General features: G+C 36.8%; 1 protein-coding gene and 1 non-coding gene across 4 annotated transcripts; one reads left to right on the top strand and one right to left on the bottom strand.

The window, feature by feature from the left end:
• Window positions 1-1,705: 1,705 nt before the first annotated feature.
• Smp_041480.1 (rna recognition motif (rrm) domain containing protein, putative) lies at window positions 1,706-16,377 on the top strand (the record flags this gene model as incomplete). 3 transcript variants are annotated; one of them, XM_018791048.1, is made up of 12 exons in its annotated part: window positions 1,730-1,752; window positions 1,786-1,949; window positions 1,982-2,039; window positions 2,084-2,357; window positions 2,397-2,567; window positions 4,935-5,310; window positions 6,091-6,224; window positions 8,226-8,370; window positions 9,357-9,553; window positions 10,144-10,297; window positions 13,276-13,340; window positions 15,943-16,377. In XM_018791048.1, 11 exons carry the CDS (start codon window positions 1,730-1,732, stop codon window positions 13,329-13,331), a joined length of 1,752 nt encoding a protein of 583 aa, XP_018645755.1. The 3 variants fall into 3 exon arrangements, with proteins under 3 accessions (XP_018645756.1, XP_018645755.1, XP_018645754.1); XM_018791049.1 differs by having other exon boundaries at window positions 1,706-1,752; window positions 9,357-10,297; XM_018791047.1 differs by lacking the exon at window positions 15,943-16,377 and having other exon boundaries at window positions 1,789-1,949; window positions 13,276-13,331.
• Window positions 16,378-17,605: 1,228 nt separating this feature from the next.
• Smp_tRNA_01825_Pseudo_TTG.1.1 lies at window positions 17,606-17,674 on the bottom strand. Its single transcript has one exon. It is a non-coding gene (tRNA).
• Window positions 17,675-20,519: the final 2,845 nt, after the last annotated feature.

The raw sequence follows: 20,519 nt of genomic DNA, 5'->3' as shown, positions 1-20,519 counted from the left end.
TGGTATTATCTTGTCTGAGAACCCACATTACTTATTGACCATATCTATAAAACTGGCGTGTACCTTCTACTACAGAAATGCATCACTATTATGTTTTGTTTTAAGTGTGGTAGAACAAATCCTCTCTGTTTTTTATGATTGGTCATCACTTTGTTGTCAATGGTTCCAGCACCAAACCTTGCTACTTGAGGTAAGAATATTGTCATTAACTACTAGCCTTGTTTCTCAGCTTGCCTTAGTTCATGAAAGCCATCAATGCCCCAAACATACTCCTTAGGAGCTTCTATTCTCTTCAAGCTCTTTTAGATGTGTGATTCAACTTTCTGAGGAGCATTAATCAGGCTATTTGTGAGATGCAATTGTGATCTCAGTTAATAGGATAATTTACATAATCCTTAGTTACAGTTAAGTAATCCAAACAGGCATATTGTCAAGATATTGTACCATATCTTAGAAATCTCTGCACTCTAAAATGACATACAGGCAATGGAGGTAAGTTTATTTCCCCAATCGGATTACAGGGTATTCAAATCACGAAAATAACGGAGCATTTCTGGTTAGAATGATTCTTTTTCTAACATTTCAAAACAGCCCTCCAAATTTTCACAAATTGATTAGCCTACATAGAGCTACCAACAATCGGAAAGACCCGAGTAAAAAATTTCTCTCGGATGTGTTCAAAAGAATGTGGGGCGGATGGAGAGATCCGGTTCGAAACTAATATTATCTGCTGTTAGCCGATTATGAGAAATCTATCCAGTTAAACAGTTTTTATAACTACCAAACTTTAAATTTGAAAATATGTGTTGCAATATATCTCTTCTTTAGATATTATTTTCAGTACACTCTCAAGACAGTATTTGACACTATTTAGGGGATGACCTTTGTTCTGATGGCTATATATATATATATATAATTTTAATACGACATATCTGCATTATGTTATGAAAAGAATAAATTAGGTGGACAGATTCAGACAGGTTACTAGATCATAATAAAGACTTAAAATAAAGACAAATGGTTTTTTGTGCTAGTTGCAGAACGATAATAACTACATCTTAAGTACACTTGAATTGTTGCAGTGACGTAGATGAAGATTAGACATTCAGAATCGTTTTTTTCATAAGAGTAGACCACCAGACATCTTACAGTAAACTCTCTAGTCGTATGTCCTACTTACATCTAGTTGGCACGCAGATGTAGTTAGCAGAAATAACACCATCTTATCATACTGTACCGTACGTACGATTTGGAACTCTTCATATCCATGGTGGGATTCTTCACACCTAGTTGTTACTGATATGATTGATGTAGTTTATGAAACGAAAGTTTCCTAATTTTCCCAGAATAGTATATAGCATGAGTTAGTAATGTGACAATTGTGATAATACACACCGAAATATCAAGGCCTCATGTTGCAAAAGGACTGATAATTATTCCGGTTAGGGTTTGCTCACTGTTTAGATGTAATGGAGTCCCAAGTCAAAGACAGGAGAATTAGTGAAAGACACTACTGATATCATCCACTACGTCAGAAAGTTGACGAGTATAACTCACGAGATTCCTATCCACTTATTGTGTTTTCTAAGATCGGCGGAGCAATTAAATATGCACTTACTACTTATTTACATTTTTCTACGAAGGATGTTGAAAGTGAGGCGGTCAATTTGGTTCTGTTTGTCTGTACTCGACGTTCCTGCTCTACTTGGTGTGGTGTCCGTTTACATCCATGAGTACTTTTTCAGGTGAAAGGTTAGTCTTTGTCACTTAAAGCTAAAAACATAGAAGTCAAGACGACCAAAGTTCTACGAGGCATCGTTCACCTATCAAAAGGAGATCAAGAAGTCGTTCTCCTAATGTGAGTCGAGTGAGATCAAAACGCATAGTCATTGCAAACATCCCATATGATTTAAATTGGCAAAAGCTGAAGGAGTTGTTTAGAGAACAAAGTAAGTTAGGATATTGTGATGTTACGAAGTAGTCGGGTTCACTGGATTTCTACAGTTGTTTAAAAAAAATGGAAAACCAAACGGAATGGGGTAAGGAGTCATGTTTTGTCGTATTAACTTTTATTACTGTGAAGTTTGATGGAGTTCAAGACACTCGAAGGAGCACAAAAGGCTATTGAGACAATGCATCGGTTTGAAGTTGGAGACAGAAAGTTGGTTGTTCGGCAAGAGACTGCTCGTGATGCTGCTCGCTTAGCATCAATGGAAGTTGACGGAGGGCTTCTAAGTGATTCTACAAATCCTAACGAGTCTGTAAATATGGCAGCAACAGGACCTGTTTTTACTCCTCAAATGTTAGGTCAGGTCGGCATAGACGGGCCAGTCACTGATTCTGTGTACGTCAGTAATGTAGGTTATATCTTCTCAAATTTATGTTAATAATTTTAGCTTGACTATAGTGTAACATGGCAGAAGCTTAAGGATGTCTTCAAATCGGCTGGGAAAATTCTCAGCGCGGTTATAAAAACAGACTCAGAAGGGAATTCTCGTGGTGTTGGCATATTAAAATTTTCGAATGCTTATGAAGCAGTCCAAGCAGTCAATATGTTTAACAACCAGGTATGTGTTTGGATTTAGTGGGTCAGATTTTAAAATTGAGTAAGTATCTGTAACCATGTATCGGAGAAAGTGTGATGGGTATAGAAAGTCCCAAGTTTCCAAGTGGGTTTGAATAATTGGAAATGGTCTGTAGAAATGCCATATACCCCAACACCAGCATATGGATAAAATATTTCTCGTCTCTTCTCGTTGACTTATAAGTGTGTAAGGTGGAGAATCTCGAAGGCTTATTACCAGAACCGAAGTCACTGGTGTATGTGCACTTTTGGACCAAGCCTTTAGAGTCAAATTAGTGTCATGTTTAATATTGGTGAATGATTGATATGTATCGACCACATATTCATCATTCGTCAAGTTTTAGAGCACATACATGCTTATCGGCGTCCGACAATGATAGTTTTTCTTGACTTGAAAGCAGCATTTGACTCTGTAGACCGAGTGGTTCTGTGGCAGTGTCTGTCATTGAAAGGTGTACCTGAGAGGTACATAAACCTTGTGAAGGCTCTTTACTCGAACACTACCAGTCGAGTGAGAGCTTATGGCGAACTGTCATATGATTTTACAACCTCAAGTGGTGTCCGACAAGGTTGTCCACTATCCCCATTTTTGTTTAACTTCATTATAGACCTGTTGCTGCAAATAACACTCTCTTCGACTGAATCTACAGGAATTGATCTCCTACCAGGGGGACCACTAAGCGACTTAGAATACGCAGATGACATAGTCCTGTTTGGTGAAGACGCTGGCAAAATGCAGAGTCTTCTGTTGGAACTCAGTAATAATGCCAGGATGTTTGGGATGCGTTTCTCCCCATCCAAATGTAAATTGTTACTCCAGGACTGGCCTGCGTCAACACCTGAACTAAGGATAGGGAGTGAAGTAGTCGAACGCGTCGACAACTTCACTTATCTTGGAAGTCTGATCAACTATAATGGGTTGGTGTCTGACGAAATCTCTGTACGGATTCAAAAAGCTCGTTTAACATTTACCAACTTACGTCACCTATGGCGAAGACGAGATATCCGTCTATCAATTAACAGACGAGTATACTGCGCAGTAGTCCGCTCTGTTCTACTTTATGGCTGCGAAACATGGCCATTAAGAGTAGAAGATACTCGTAGGTTACTAGTATTTGACCACAGATGCCTTAGAAATATTGCTCGCATCTGCTGGGATAACCGGGTAAGTAATAGTGAGGTTAGACGCAGGGTATTAGGAAATGATGGTAAATCTGTTGATGAGGTGATGAATCTTCATCAACTGAGATGGTTGGGCCACGTGTTACGTATGCCTGAACACCGATTACCACGACACGCTATGATGACTAGTATTGGGGATGGTTGGGAGAGAGTTAGGGGCGGCCAAACCAAAACATGGCATCAGTGCTTGAAGTCACTAACTTCTAGTCTGAGCCATGTTGGCAGATGCAGACTACCTGGTTGGGGTCCGCGTGACTATCGTAACCAATGGTTGGAGACTCTGGGTGACATGGCTCAGAATCGATCACAATGGCGTAGGTGTATATACTCTTTATCTTCCCTTAAACCTTGAGATTAAAATTGCTTCATAACTTTTTTCCTTCCTATACTATATCCTTATATACAACCTTTCTTTATATACTACCACCACTAAATTAATTACTTCTATGAATCCGGTGTTGATCTTGTTGTGCTAACGAGGTATGGCAACTTGGACTGTTGCATGTGTGCCTGGTCCTACGTTGTAGCTGGCTAACTGACTGAATGATTGATATTTGAATGCAATATCCTTATCAATTAACGTGAGGTCTTCGTCGATACAATACATCAACCTATAGCTGGTACTTCACATCCGTTAACCTTCCACTAACATAATGTTTTAGAGTGTAATAGTGTATGCCACTTTCTGGGTTTTTGGATAATATTGTTTATCTCATCAAACATGTCGTTGTCCCATTATTGATAAAATGCTTCTGGGAGTTTGGCTGTGCAATTTTTCCTTTTCGTTCCTAATTCTTGACATTTCTATAGTAGTTTCACATTTAACGCTTTGTGGCTCATGAAGTTTAAAATCACACAACTTTTAAGGGTGAAACTATAATTTATGGACGACCTTTGAGCGACGCCAGACTGACTTTGAGAGTGTCCACCTAATGATCAGGGCCAAATAAGGGTTATAAACCTGTGCGAGGAATTTGAATTATGATTCACAGTTGATGATTGTGGTTAGAAATTAGATTTAGGGTTTACATCATGAGCTGACATCAACTATTATGCCAAAACCCTATTTAGTGAAAATGGTGAGTGATTGGCTCGTCCATAAATTGAAGTATTGCCTTTTTAAGTTTATATTTTATTCATTCCAGTTGTTATTTATTTTTTGCGCCAGATATTAAAAGATAGACCAATGCGTGTGAAGATTGATCGTCAGGGTACTCCTGCTCCAGTAAACATACTTTATCCTCCATCACAAAGAACAGGCTCATCTGGAATTCTGGGTTCCACTAGTTCAATGATCCCCTCCAATCCTATTCTGAATGACCAGCAACAGTCTTCAAATATTATTGCTGCTCTTGTGACTTTACTTGGTTTGAAAACAAATGCCGATTCAAATCCTCAGAGTGGCATAATTGACGTTCTTCGTAATTTGGCGTCAAATGCAAATCCTTCTGGGGGTCTGAATACTTTGGGAACTACTGGATCATCTAATAACTCTTCTAACTTTACTAGTCAGTCGTTGTCATCAATCCCAGATGCTTCTCCAGGTATGAATTTTGTAAAATACATTTATATTCTCTGCTATTTCTAGGACTTATAAACATCGTCTGTGTGCTAGTTTTACATTTTATTATTTAGAATAATATAGAAATCTAAGGTTTCACTTATTTTCCATCAGGTGTACGTGTAACTTGAGCAGGCATACCGCCCTCGACCTACATTTAGTCTGTCAAAATCAATCAATGCAGCATTTAAAGAAAAATCGTTTTTTATTGAGATCATGGACCGGTCAGTGTTAGACCGCCATTGAAAGCCTGGAAGCACTAGACAGCCGTTTTGTCCTAGTATGGAACTCCTCAGCAGTGCGCATCCAAGATCCCGCACGCGGGACTCGAACCCATGACCTTCGTTCTCGCGCAGACACTTAACCTCATTTCACTTCTCAGTTATATCATTGTTCTCAGCCCATATAATCTAAACAATTGAAGCCTACATACAAATTGATCAGGATCGTCAACAGTTGTGATAAGGGTAAGAAATAGCGGTGAGTTTGCCTACTACCTAATGACAGTTCTTTATTTTCAGTATCGTGTGTTTCCGGAAATGACTAATAGACTGAAATTTACTAATATTTACTTCCTAAGGTTACGGTTGCCTTGTAGTGCAATATTATCGTCAAGTTGTATGTGTGGTAGATCAAGTATTCATTCCTATGTTCCACTTTTAAACCTTATGAAACTGTTACATTGTTCGTTCTTAACAGTGATTTCTATGTTTGTTGTCGTTGTTCAAATGTTCACCTATCTAATTTTTCATATTTGTTTAAGGCTCAGGAATCAATCGATCCTACTCAGGTCAACTCCCTCAAGATGGATTACAACAATTAATTTCAGCAGCTGTTGCTGGTGGAATGTCTCAGACACAAATAACCTCTGTATTGTCGACACTAGGTTTATTTCAGGTATGTATACATATCTACGAATACTTTCAAAAATAGTATGGTTTGTCCAAAAATACTCTATCTATGCTACGAAGTTTTTGAACTAGAAGACTTTTACATAATTCAGAATCGTTCGCAGCAGCCGAGGTGCATTCACTTCTTGTCTTCCTTTTGAATCTGAGTCTGGGTATCTCCTTAAACCTCTTTATTATTTCTACGCCTCCATTCACTTATTAATCACCTCACCTTATCCTACGGATTTCCGTCTCTGGCGGTAAGGTCCCAACAAGTACGGAGCTAACCCAAAAATTACTGACAAAAACTTCGTGTGTGATCAGCCTCAAGCAGTTGTCTCTTCGGCACTGAGGTCACGCTGTCAGGTCACTAAGACCATCTCTAACCCGATTTTATTTTCAGGTACCTGTGGAAGAGCCCAACCCTTCCTTGTGGGAGCGCAGAATCGCTGTTATGCTGGTTGTCTGAATGAAACATCTTACTACCATCACGCCTCTGTACAGCACTACGACTTCGCCCTCAGACCTTGGGTTGGCTGCTTTTATCCTTATCGCTTTTGAACCGACCTGTCTGGCATGGCAGGACCTTAAGGAAGGATTGTTATAGCCAGTATAGTCCGGTCGGTTCATCACGATAGAAAAGCCCAACCACCACGTCAAGGTAACAGCAACAGTCCGGTTATTAGTCGGTAAAGGGTCTTAATTTCATTATGAGCACATTGTCTATCCAATACATATATGATAATCCTCATACACGTTTGTGTTAATTGTTATTTCTGATCTGTAATTCGATCACTACGCCAGATTATACTCTACACTCATCGGACAGCCCCCTAAGGTATCGTTTGGCGAATGTTACAGCTAATATAGAATATTTTGAAGGTTATTGATGAGACCTAAATTTTGCATACGCTCTTATAACCACCTCATATTTATTAAAAATCCGCTTATTTTCATTAGATGTTTATTTTTTTATTAGCTCTTATAGAATTTATTGGCATAGTTGCAAGCAGATTCTTATTTTTGCACACGGTTACATTTGTAGGTAGTACCACCCGTTTCTGTTCTCGGAGCTAATTACTTTATTTAGCAATGTATTTCCAGGTTTTCCATGGTGGTCTAGCTTCAATTGACTCACACTTTCAACTATGAAAAATACTAAATCTCCACAAAACCCCTTCTGATATTTATGCATTTGTTGTTTAAAGCTTCTGATGCTCCATTGTTGGATTTAATCTGCGTGCGTGTATGTTTTGTTCGATTGTTGTTTTGTGTCTACCAGAATTTTAATGATTACTAACTAGAGGACTAACTTATTCGTTGTCTCAATGAGTGATATCAAATAATTCTGTCCAATCTGTTGAATTCTACCATTGGAATCAGGGAGATGATAGACATTTTTCTTGTTAGTCATACAGATTCCTGGGTTCAGACAGAAAGAAAACTATTCCATAGATTTTGAAGTAAAATAATTCAATAGCTTGATCTCTTAATTGTTGACTATTCTACAGTGTTTAAATCGGTTTTTTTCAAAACTGGAGTTGGTTACACGAACAGAATTATTCATTTTGTGTTCTGAAAACTTCTTGACTTTAGTAGATTTGGAAAAAGGAAGGATTTGCATGTGCATATGTATGTAGTTGGTGTCATTCTTCTCTTAGAATAGTCATCTTATTCTCACAACACTCAACAAGTTTATCCAGTAAGTTTCGGTTTTTTAAGTCAAAGATTTACATTGTCTAGTTTGCCTGTTTTCTAACACTTATTATCAGTATGTGTTTCGAGTAGTTGCGTGTATTTAAAGTGGTTGTATTGGAGACAAGAAAAATGTTTGTTAATTATTCTGGGGAATACTGTATGTGGATTATGGTGTCAGGACAAATAAACGATTTTTTAAAAAAAATATACAATCAACTTATACAGTATCTGGTGTCGTTAGTTCATTCAGTTGTGTCACTCTTCTCATATCTTCACATATTATATTATACATACATATGTATGCGTGTAGAACTCTCATTCGGATCATCAGTCTGGTCAGTTAAATGCTTCAAATATTATTGGTCGAGATGGTGGTGGTGGGTGTGGTGACCGAAGCGTTGATAGATCACATTTTGACAATGGATATGTTGGTCGTTCAAAGTATGAAATTTCAGGTGAGCCAGACTGTGATCTTGTGTTGTTGTGTACTACATAAGTTCGATTTCGTTGATTTGTAAATCTCTGTTATTCTCCACGGATGTTTTCCCACTACAGCTAGTTCTAACTGATATTTTTATTGATATTATCTATGACTATCACAGCTGTGTGTATATCTATAGTCGTCAATAATTATAAATCAAAGTTTTTGAAGGTATTTTTTTTGTTTTCCGTGATGGAACTCACAATACCTCCCGTATCTTTTAGTCAGAGTTCTGGTGTCATTTTAGGCTTTTGTACAGCAGTTCTTGGATGTTTTTGAATGGTCAACAATGTAGTGCTGATGTTCATTTCACTTCCCCTACACAGTATACTATTTGATTCGATCATGCGTTCCAAACTCTCTGGTAGTTATATACCTATTTCCTTTTGACATAATGTTTCCAAATGGATCTATTCGCATCATAGTTTATTTATTCTTGTCGTAATCCAATCAAAATACATTTAGGCTTATCAAAACTGATCACACTCAACACTTCCAATCTTTTCATGTTCACTTCATTGAGGATGGTCTGAGTGAATTGTCCAACTAAGTATAAATCTCAGTATTCGTATGTATATATATATATTGGATGTAGCTTAATTGACGGAGTATTAGAATGTGGAGTTGTTTTCATCTAGTATTATATATTTGTTTTTATTCTTCTAATGATAACACATTGGTTAAGTACAACAACCTGTTCGCTTTGCCTAGTAGCATGTTTATCATGCTTCTATTTTCTTTTTAAAGTAATAAAACATTTCTTTTCGCGTAGTAACGTTACGACTTTACATCAAATAACTAAAGTATATTTTTTCTGGATGCTAATTTTGTCAAGTTTCTTCGTGTGTGTATGAGTTATGGTCTAAACAATTGAATCATATTGACAACTTTATATTTTTGATATTTCCATTTGTTTGGTTATTATTGGTAGTATTAATGATAATAATCTTCATTTATTAGGTAATTATCGAGTAGATTCTCGGAGTAGCAGACAAGATTCATATAATATGGGTGGTTCTTTAATGAAACCATCAGGGTCGCCTAATCTTTCAGGCCGTGGAAGTTACTCTAGATCATCTGATCGAGGACGTGATGAAAATGGTCCACAACATAACAATGATCGACGTCAGATACCTGAAAAAGTAGTTGTGAAGAATGTAAGATTTTCTTTTAGTTTAATTTTATGACCTAATGTAAGTTTAAGAAATCTGTTGTAAGTAGATTCATATATCCTGGTTTTCAAAATGGTACTGAGGTTGTTGCGTGTTGAATATCATTTACCAATATTTTTTCTATGCTTAGGTTTTTTACTGTCATCATGTTTTAATTATTTCGATATCTTTTTCATCCTCTTCTGTTTAATCTCCTTTTCTCTTCCTCTGCCCCGATATGATATGTGACAGCTTGGACCAGTGCATATTTGTGCCTAGATCCTAAGTTGTTCTATGGTTCACTTATTGACTGACTCAACATCTGAGAGATTTTAGAATTTTGTTGTTGAGTTCTTTGAGTTAGATGGTCTTCATTTTCATTATGGACAACATCAGCATTTACTTCTTGTAGAAGTGAGCTTCGATTATTCCACATTACTTGTAAAATATCTCTATCTTTACCTAAATTATTTTAATAGGTTTATTTGCTCGTAATTTCTATCAAGAATGGTTATCAAATAACTACTATGTCGCAATAATAATAATATTTTGGCGTTACTTATTGAGAAATTTTTATGTATGCTATCTATTTTTAGCTTCCATTCTCATTTGATTCACATGATGTGAAAAGAATATTTAGAGAAGTTGGAGATTTAAACACTTGTAATCTGGTAACAGACGCTCAAGGCCACTCTCAAGGGATCGCATTTCTCACCTATGCAGATATTGATGGTATTTATCGTGCAATAGGTTAGTTTTTGAATGTAAAGTTAATTACGCATATTTTTTTGTGTAGTACATGGTGTATTGATCTGTTGTGTTTTTAGACAATAATGTACTGCGTATGTGCGTCCACATGTGTTTTTTATAGGTATTCTTCTCTCATGTTGTAACTGACAAATTTAGTCTGATTTGGCACGCTTGATGTAGCAACATTTAGGAAATATGTATCTTGACTTGTAGTTTAAGGACACCGAATAAAAGTTGATCACTTTAAAAACAATCACAAATCTTCGGATGAACAATGTAGCTTACGACAGCTTCACCTTCTAGCTCTACAATCATAGATCTACGAACTTATGCATTATAGTAAACAGTTTGCTAGGGTTATGATTGAGATATCCAGTGTGTTATAACTTGAAAGCAGGTTACACGTCGATTATATCCTAAATACTATTTATGCTGTGGTGTTTACTTATTTTATCGTATTTACTTGATGGCTCTTGTAAAGTCGTCTCTCTTGTTACTTGGGTGCGGTTGTCATCTTTAAAGTGTCTTTGTGTATTAGGCGTAGCATGACTATCAGACAAATCAAGAGCGGCAAAGCAACAGGACCAGACAACATTCCGGCAGAGGCTTCGAATGCAGATGCAGCAGCAACTGCAAAGATACTCCACATTCTCTTCACTAAGATTTGTGATGAAGAACAAGCGCCAACAGGCTGGAAAGAAGGACTTCTGATCAAAATACCAAAGAAAGGCGATCTCAGCAAGTGTGATAACTACAGGGGCATCACTCTTCTCTCAATACCAGGAAAAGTCTTCAACAGGGTATTGTTAAACAGAATGAGGGACTCCGTAGACTCCCAACTTCGATACCAACAGGATAGATTCCGTAAGGATCGATCATGTAGAAACCAAATCGTAACTCTACGGATCATTGTGGAACAATCAATTGAATGGAATTCATCACTCTACATCAACTTCAATGACTGCGACAAAGCATTTGATAGCGTGGACAGGACAACACTATGGAGGCTTCTTCGATACTACGAACGTACCTGAGAAGATGGTCAATATCATACGGAATTCCTATGATGGATTAAAATGCAAGATTGTTCATAGAGGACAACTCACTGACTCGTTTGAGGTAAAGACCGGTGTCAGACAAGGTTGCTTACTTTCACCCTTACTCTTTCTCCTGGTTATCGACTGGATCATGAAGACGTCAACATCTGGAGGGAAGCACGGGGTACAATGAACAGCTAGGATGCAGCTGGACGATTTAGACTTCGCAAATGATCCGGCTCTTCTATCACACACGCAACAACAAATACAGGAGAAGACGACCAGTGTAGCAATAGCCTCAGCAGCAGTAGGCCTCAATATAAACAAAGGGAAAAGCAAAATTCTCCGATACAATACAGCATGAAACAACCAAATCACACTTCACGGAGAAGCTTTGGAGGATGTAGAAAACCTTTACATATCTGGGCAGCATCATTGATGAACATGGTGGATCTGATGCAGTTGTGAAGACGCGGATCGGCAAAGCAAGAGCAGCATATTTACAACTGAAGAACATCTGAAACTCAAAAAAATTGTCAACCAACACCAAGATCAGAATTTTCAATGCAAATGTCAAGACAGTCCTACTGTATGGGGCGGAAACCTGGAGAACTACGAAGGCCATCATCCAAGAGATACAGGCGTTTATTAACAGTTGTCTACGCAAAATACTTCGGATCCGTTCGCCAGACACTATCAGGAACATTCTACTGTGGGAGAAAACAAACCAGATTTCAGCGGAAGAAGAAATCAGGAAGAAGCTCTGGAAGTGGATAAGACACATATTGAGGAAATCACCCAACTGCGTCACAAGGCAAGCTCTCACATGGAATCCTGAAGACCAAAGAACACATTACGCCGAGAAATCGATACAGACATGAGAAGAACGAACAAAAGTTGGATGGAACTATAAAGAAAGACCCAAGACAGAGTGGCTTGGAGAATGCTGGTCGGCGGCCTATACTCCATTGGGAGTAACAGGCGTAAGTAAGTAAGTGTATTAGGCGTTGATTTAATTAGCCACATTGTATCGATTATTGTATTGTCTGTCTCAGAGTCTTATCTTCTATTCCAACTTATGCAAATCATAACACTGACTTACATGACCAGATATGCCTTAAAGTCAAGCGCTTTTCGCCGTCTGCCTCAAATAATTAAATATTACACAAAGTGATGTCAAGTTATGTAAACTAGTGCGGTTACATTAGAATTTGCTTGCTAGAATCTAACAAGCACTAAATAGTGGACAATGTGACATTAGGACTTAAATGTTGACTGACTTATTAACTACGGTTGTGATGCCAATCGTGAACTTAATAACTCAGTGATGTTTCTGACTATGCCAACGGATGATCTACGATCACCAAACAAGTGAGTACATTGCTATTCGATCAGTAAAATTCAATCAGCGCTCAGTATTAGATATTGATGTTACACATAGTTCTTCTACACGATGGCTTTGAAGTGCTTCTGTTCAACTTACTTATTTGTATAAATCTAAAACACTTCTCACTTCTTTGTGATGTTTTCTTTACTTAATGAGGTCTGTGTTGGACTGTAATTCTGTGGATTTAATGGTCCTAGTAGTAGCTAACAGCATACAAGAAATGACTACCCGTTCCTGACAATTGTACTTCAAGTTAATGAAGACTAGACTTTTAGGCCAGACCTTTTACTGTTTCCATACAATGCATTTGTATTGTGCTACTAAACTCTATGCATAGTTTGTTATTATTAGCCTTAGAAAACATGAGAGGGGAAAGTACAAAAGTATTAACAAACCAGTTGGAAATAGAATAATGGATCACAAGAGGAAATGAAAGGAACGTTTTAGTGGGTATTGCTAGCACATTAATCACTCAGTAGAATAACTGACAACGAGGTAGAGGAAATCAACGATCCCTTTTTCTCATGAATATACTCTATTCTTTCTTTAAATAGATGCTTTTGACGGTAAAATGTTTGAAGGACGACGTCTTCGAGTGCATGCTGAATAATAATATTAAGTGAGTCACTGATCATTAATTTCAGAACCTTGATTAGTTGAGTGGTCATTTTATTCTTATTAGTAGTTTAGTACTGTGAGTGAATTATTTTGTCCTAAGCGCTAACAGTAGTGTTGGAGTGGTGGTGGCTTAGTGGTTGAGATGTCCAACTTTTAGCCAGTAAATTTCATATTCGAACCTCACTCCACCTACTTCAGTTTGAGCAACCGGCGATTATCACTAGGCCCTAAGTACCTCGTGAATGAGTTGAATTTATTATTTTTATGTAGTGATTCTCTCTTAACTCCACTTTACCTACTATGTGTATTTTTATTTTAGTTCATACCATTTTTATGACCAGTGCTATTGTTAAAACATTTTTTTCTCGAACATTAAATGTTGTAAATTTCAAATGAAACAAACAGTGAGGTTGGTTCTACCAGGTGCTGCGTTATTTACACCCAAGTTTTTCATTATAAACATTCGCGTAAGATTTTAAACCTTCCATAGAAATATACGAGTCTACTTATATGATTAATATACACAGTTAACAAGCTAAAACCATATCTAAAACAAGAAGTTCGATAGACTGTGTTTAAAATGGTATCCAATCGTTCACTGAAACTGTTTTCAAAAGAAAAAGTTTCAAAAAGAATTACCGTGGTTGAAAAGTGTCTACGAAATGAGTTTATCGTCAAGTATAGAAAAACAAAGAAGAAAAGAACAGAAATTACTATGGTCGAATAAAACCCAGCTTATATTTTACAACTTCGTTTCAAAGATGATGAAGTAGCCAGTATTATTCATTCTAGACTAAGTGCTTTACTGAAGAGGACGTATCCAACCACTAAACTAGTTTAGTTGTATTAAACAAATTGTTCATTGAGACAGACTAAGTGGATAAATTTCCAACTTATGTTATCTGCAATTGTATTTACCAGTTTACTTATTCGTACCAAAGTACTTTTATTAAAGAAACAAAAGGGGGGGGGTTCTTGTTCGAATCTCAGAGTAAATTTCATAAAAATTAGGATTGAAAGGTCAACGTATTTTCAGCAGTGCCACTGTCCGTTATCTGCTTAATAGTGGACACTATGTTTATCATTTGAACTCGTTCAAGATGATCAATACCCAAACAAATTCAAATTTACTACGTTTTATTACACGGAGGCTATCATTATTAAACCCATGTATTCAAAAAGATGGAGTTGTAAATCTTCCATTACCCTCTTTTTTATCATTCAGTTACGTAATATCTTGTTTCGTTATCTCTATAACAAATTCCTTTATGTGATTCCTGGTTCATTTTTCGAGGTTGACTCATCTTACTCTGTAAATCTTTCGAATTTTATGATTGTTATTGTGTAACTTTGACATCAGATCTCCTTCTCTGGAAACGTGTCTTCATGTGTTAAAATTTCTTTTCTAGGATTTTTAAGTTTAATAACATGTGAATATTCATTCACTTTACAATTGTTCCATGACTTGTTTTTATTCTACTAGTCTTCATTAGTATGATATAAAGTATGTAATTTGATTATAAATAATTACTATTGTTTCTAAGTATTGTTTTATTCTGTTTAAACAAAAATTGGCACAAGGAGGCACCAAATAGATATGCGCCACATTTCACCATTCGATTTGTGTGGGTACTGAGATACTGCCCGGTCGCCCAAACCGAAGCAGGGGGTTTCCTTAGGGTCCATTCCCCGAGCCTTTGATCTAGAGGTCAAATTCCCAAAGCAGTGGAGCAGTGTCAGAGGATGCAGTCCCATGGTAGCCGTTGGCCAACAATGGGTTTATAGGCTTTTTGTTCCTTCAATATTCTTGAGCCCATGTGCACCATTGGTTTGGAATGAGGGTTTTTTAAGTCCCTTAGGTGGATCTTCCATATCCACTAACCCGGTTAAGGCGCCGGTCATTCACTTTTGGCCCTCCTAATTTCGTAAATAAAACCCCCGCCATGATAAGGCTGTGAATAGGACTTCCCTGGTAGTGGCTGTATACGCGTGGCCATGTGAGAGCATTTTGAGAGAGAGAGAGCAGACTCTTCCCACTCTCGGTCGTACCAGGACATTTGGGTGTATTGCTTCTAAGTTACTCCAAGAATTACAATACCAACAACTATCTCGATTAACAAACTTCAAGAGCATTTTAACGTTTAATAAATTTAATGCATTATTATTTCGAATTTGTGACCACTGTCACGCTTGTTTAGTATTTTAAGTGTTGATCCAATTATATGGATCAAGTTCTAATGTGACCACTAGTCTATGTGACTTGATACTGTGTGTACTATGTCGAGACGTTATATGGTGAGATGTAGTCGACAGGGTAACCTGAACTAACAAGACATTAACGACTAGGCAGTGACCAATCAATTATAAATATTCCACTTCTTTATAAGAGAGGTCTGTTGCTGCTCGTCTTGATCAGACTTTGAAGCAGGGAGATTAGGGTTCGAATCCTACAGACAGCATCAATTCCCGAAACACTACTTGCCGCCTTCCCGTGCTTTACCTTCAAGTGACCATTTCTATCTTATTAATCATACTAACCAAAATATTTTTTATGGATATTTCAATGAAACATATTGTCTGTTGTCTTCTTTTCTTTATAATAGGTTGGACTGCGACTAATCTTACTTTTACAAAATATGTATTCGTATTATACTAACAGTTATGCACCGTCGAATATTGTCATCGTTTCCTCTAGTTTGTTACAACGCTCATTTCATCTTTACTGTATATCGATATTATTGCTATGTTTTCACTTGTGAATGAACATTGTTAGGCATATGAAATTCTTTTCATTGCTTACATGATAACAATGATAGTAGTAATAATCACAAATGAATATGGGTATATAAAATGTTCGTTTTTGTTTCCTACCATTTTCCAATTTTCTATCTTTTTATCTTTATTGTTGTCGCCCGCCGCATTTCTCATTATCTGTTTGTTAGTGTTTGTCATTTTCACTTTCATGCTGTTATTACCGTTCTTCAAAAAAAAAATAACCATAATAATAAATATTAAGGAAATATAACCTTTTCCTATTATGTTTTTGTATTGTTACGTTCTAATGTAAATTAGTGATTATTATGAAAATATCCCTCCGCCTATCCTTAATGGATAATCTCAAACTATCTTTAGAGTATGCAATCCTATGCGTTCACTTTTGATATTCCAATACAAAGTCAAAGCAGATAGTGTTGATTGATTCAAGAGTGAGGGAGGAAGTTACCAAACGGTGACTTTGAATGGTGTGGCTACATTATAACATAGGTTGTTTGAATTCATGAAATATTAGTCATTTTATCGGCTCCGGTGAATCGTTTTTTTGGAATAAGCCACTCTATTTCAATTTATTGGTCTGAGGGTAATTCAATCATCAGGACGTCGGAGGATCGTACCTTCGATATCATGTGCTGTCAAGGAGGTCACATTAAGATGAAATGCCAGTCCAGTGCCTTATGGTTCCCAGTGATAGTTCAACTTAATCTACCCGATTGTGTAATCAACGTGCAAACTGAACAATCTATACACACTTCTCATAATTTTTCCGTAATAATAATCGCTTATAATTTAAAAAATGTTCATATTGTGATTTAGAACAACATATATAAGTAGACAATATTGTTTTCGATTAGATCCTAATCAGGCTTTACTCTAATATACGGTAATATTTATATGCATATACGAGATTAATAAACCAATCAAGATAGTTTATGCAACATTGATTCAGGTCTTTATTATTCTTATCACAACTAGTACACCTGTCATCACACTATCAATTTGTACTTTTCACTTATTATTTTTAATTATGTAATTTATTCCACCGTTATCATTGACTCATAAACTGCCTTAATTGGTTTAATAATCTCGTATATGCATATAAATATTACTGTATATTAGAGTAAAGCCTGATAAGGATCTAATCGAAAACACTATTGTTCATTTATATATGTTGCTCTAAATCTCTTATAAGATGAAATTAAATATTTTTGTCGAATGCATAAGTCAACAAATAATTAATCATTATTTACTAGAAATGACGGTTAATTCATTTAGTATTGTTTGTTTGAATCTTCCCATCAATGTGTTAAGACTGCAACCGGTCAGTCTCTAATTGGCATATGTGCATACTGTGCGTATTGCCTCGATATAGCCTAAATTCACAAGCATGGTAAGCAAAGGTAGACAGTGGCTAGCAGCGGAATCCAGGACGCGCGTTTCGTCCTATTTGGGACTCGTCAGCTGGATGTGCTTGCATCTCAGAGTTGATGTTGACTCTGGGACTCGAACCCAGTCCCTTTCGCTTCAAACGCCATCGCGTTATCCACTCGGCCACTGAGTCCTGATAGCCACCTGCTTGTGAGATGCGGCAATGATGGTTAATTTTTTAAAAAAATTGGTTCATTTTTGTTCAAACAGACTTTGAAAAAACAATGAATATTGAGTTTGATATTCGAAATCTTTTCCATCAAACTCAAACCTCGACTACTGTTTGTAGGTATCAATGCCAAGGTTGGGCTTGATGGTTTCAGATAAATTGAGGATTGTGTAGAAAGTTAGTAATAAATATATTTTTTTGTATTTCTGACGTTTCATGACTTAACGTAAGCCACTTCTTCAGAGTAAATGAATAACCGAATTAAATTAACACAACTTGTGTTAATTTGAAGTTATTCTCTTTTGTCTTAGAGAATCATTGAAGGTAGAACTTTCATAGTTGTTTAGTGTCAAACCATGGATTCAAACTAGTGTTTAGTAAAAAATAATAATTCTATTATTCCTGGTGTTTAGGATGGTTATAAATTTTGATGTTCAAGTAAAAAAACTAGGAACAATGGAGTTTAACCATGTCCGGAATAAGACCGTTGGAAATTGTCGAGGGTCGCGGGGAATATCATGAATTAGAATCGACGATTACCGATTCAGTGATTGTATTCTGTGCGAGATCTGAAGATATAAGATTTGGTCATCTGAGGGGTCGTTAATAAGCCCTTTGAAAGTGATAAAATACAACGAAACAGCTGTTTAATACTTCCTGCTTCTCAATATTTGTCTAGCTGCACCCAGTCTGTAACGTAAACAATTTTTATATCAATCTATAAAACTTCATTTAGTAATTCGTTATAGAATTTATAAATACCGATCAATTTCAATAATAAATAATGACATGAAAATCGTAAGTTTATGGTGATTCCACAATTCAAGAATTAACTAGTAAGAAATCGTAACTGATGGAGTATAACTATCTCTTAAGTATATCGATTACCACCGTTAACAATTATTAGTAGTTGGACAGTTGCTCGTGAATTAAATGAAACTGAACGTATCGACCGGTGGTAACGGACTTAGCGGTGTAACGATAGTGGGTTTGTTGAGGGGTCTGAATGTTTTGGGTAAGAACAACTAAACGGTACAAAACTAAGAAGCTACATATGAACCTCTAGTCTCAATTTTTCAGTTGGTATCAGTTTGTGGAGATTGTGAACATTGTCTTCCAAAGTACTACATGTAGAGTAGTCTTGACGACAAGTTTTATCGTGTTATGGAATGTATAGAACTATTTGTTCATAAGTGTAACAGTACAGAAATATTTGACGCTAAACATAGTTTATGATGACCACAATTTCTTTTTCTACACATATTTTGTACTCTTCAACCACTTCCAATTATCGACTAACTTTTATCTTGACATTACTTTTGATAGAATCACTGTATTTTAGGACTTTCAGTGTTTTGTAAATGGATGTTTACGTTACAGACTGGGTGTGGCTAAACAAATATTGAGGAGCAGGAAGCATTAAACAGCTGTTTCGTTGAAGCTTAGGACCTTTCATTGATTCAAAATCATAACAATTTAATGAATAGAGCAAAGGACCTTCACATATCACAATAATTACCACAACTTTCGATCACTGATTTCTCCATCATACAACGATTCACATTTTCAACTTGTCATTTCGTCATGTAAAGGGAATATTAACTAGTATTGTCAGGGATGACTATTCCATTTACTCAACTGAATTGATCGCATATGCTTACCATAACTTAATTAATGTATCTGGATGTTGGTTACAAATATTGACACATGTTTATCATTTAGTAGATCGGACTGTGCTGATTACTGAGAAATATAATAAGATCAATATCTGTCTGACCCTATATATATATGACGTGGTGGTTGGGCTTTCCTATCGTGATGAACCGATCGGACTATACTGACTAGAACAATCTTTCCTCAAGGTCCTACAATGCCAGACAGGTCGGTTCAAGAGCGATAAGAATAAAAGCAGCAAACCCAAGGTCTGAGGGCGAAGTCGTACTACTGTACAGAGGTGTGATGGCAGTAATTTGTTTCCATCAGACAATCAGCATAACAGAGATTCTGCCCTCCCACAAGGAAGGGTGAGGTTAGAAAAGGTCGACCCTTATCTCATGGAGTTACGTCTCCGGCGGTAAGGACGGAGCTAACACAAAAATTACTGATAAAAACTTTGTGTGTGGCCGGCCTCAAGCAGTTGTCTCTTTGGCACTCAGGTCACTAGGAACACCTCTAGCCCAATCTCATTTTTAGGTACCTCTACAGGAACCCTTCCACTGTGTGGGCAACCGGGAAGTGATAACTGTCCTCAAGATCACCCTATTCATAATCAGTCTCCCTCTTCGATTCGTGTTATTCCTCCTATATCGACTATCTACTCTATACTTCCTCCTCAAATGTCAATGTGACTGACGATCCTAGTGCACGAAATACTGTCACAAGTCTACTGAAACCCCGCTTCAGACTACACATTGTAGCTTTCAACATACGTACCCAATGTCAAGTCGACCAGCGGGCCTTCTTGGCTAAAACCCTAGAATCTCGTACCACTGATGTATGCTGTGTCTCCGAAACACACATACAGGCCTAAGGGGAACATCTTGTTTATGTATCCTTGGTAAACCATACATATGGGGCAAAAGAGACCCACGAAGTAGTAGGTTAATGTAAGTGGAATTATCAGTCTTCATCTTCTTCAGGATATCCCTGAGTACATACGTTATTCTTTTCTCGGTTTAATCAGTTAATTCCTTGTTACTTTAGTCTAACTTGACTTCATCTTAAGGACATAATTAGTTGGGTTCATTAGAACAACAATTAAAACTTTATCCGGTCGTAATATCATCAGATCACTTCATAATGCTATCA

Source organism: Schistosoma mansoni (genome assembly GCF_000237925.1).
Source record: "Schistosoma mansoni, WGS project CABG00000000 data, chromosome 7 unplaced supercontig 0100, strain Puerto Rico, whole genome shotgun sequence".
In the NCBI taxonomy this organism is placed as follows: Eukaryota; Metazoa; Platyhelminthes; class Trematoda; order Strigeidida; family Schistosomatidae; genus Schistosoma; species Schistosoma mansoni.
This window is presented reverse-complemented; position numbering and strand designations above follow the sequence as displayed.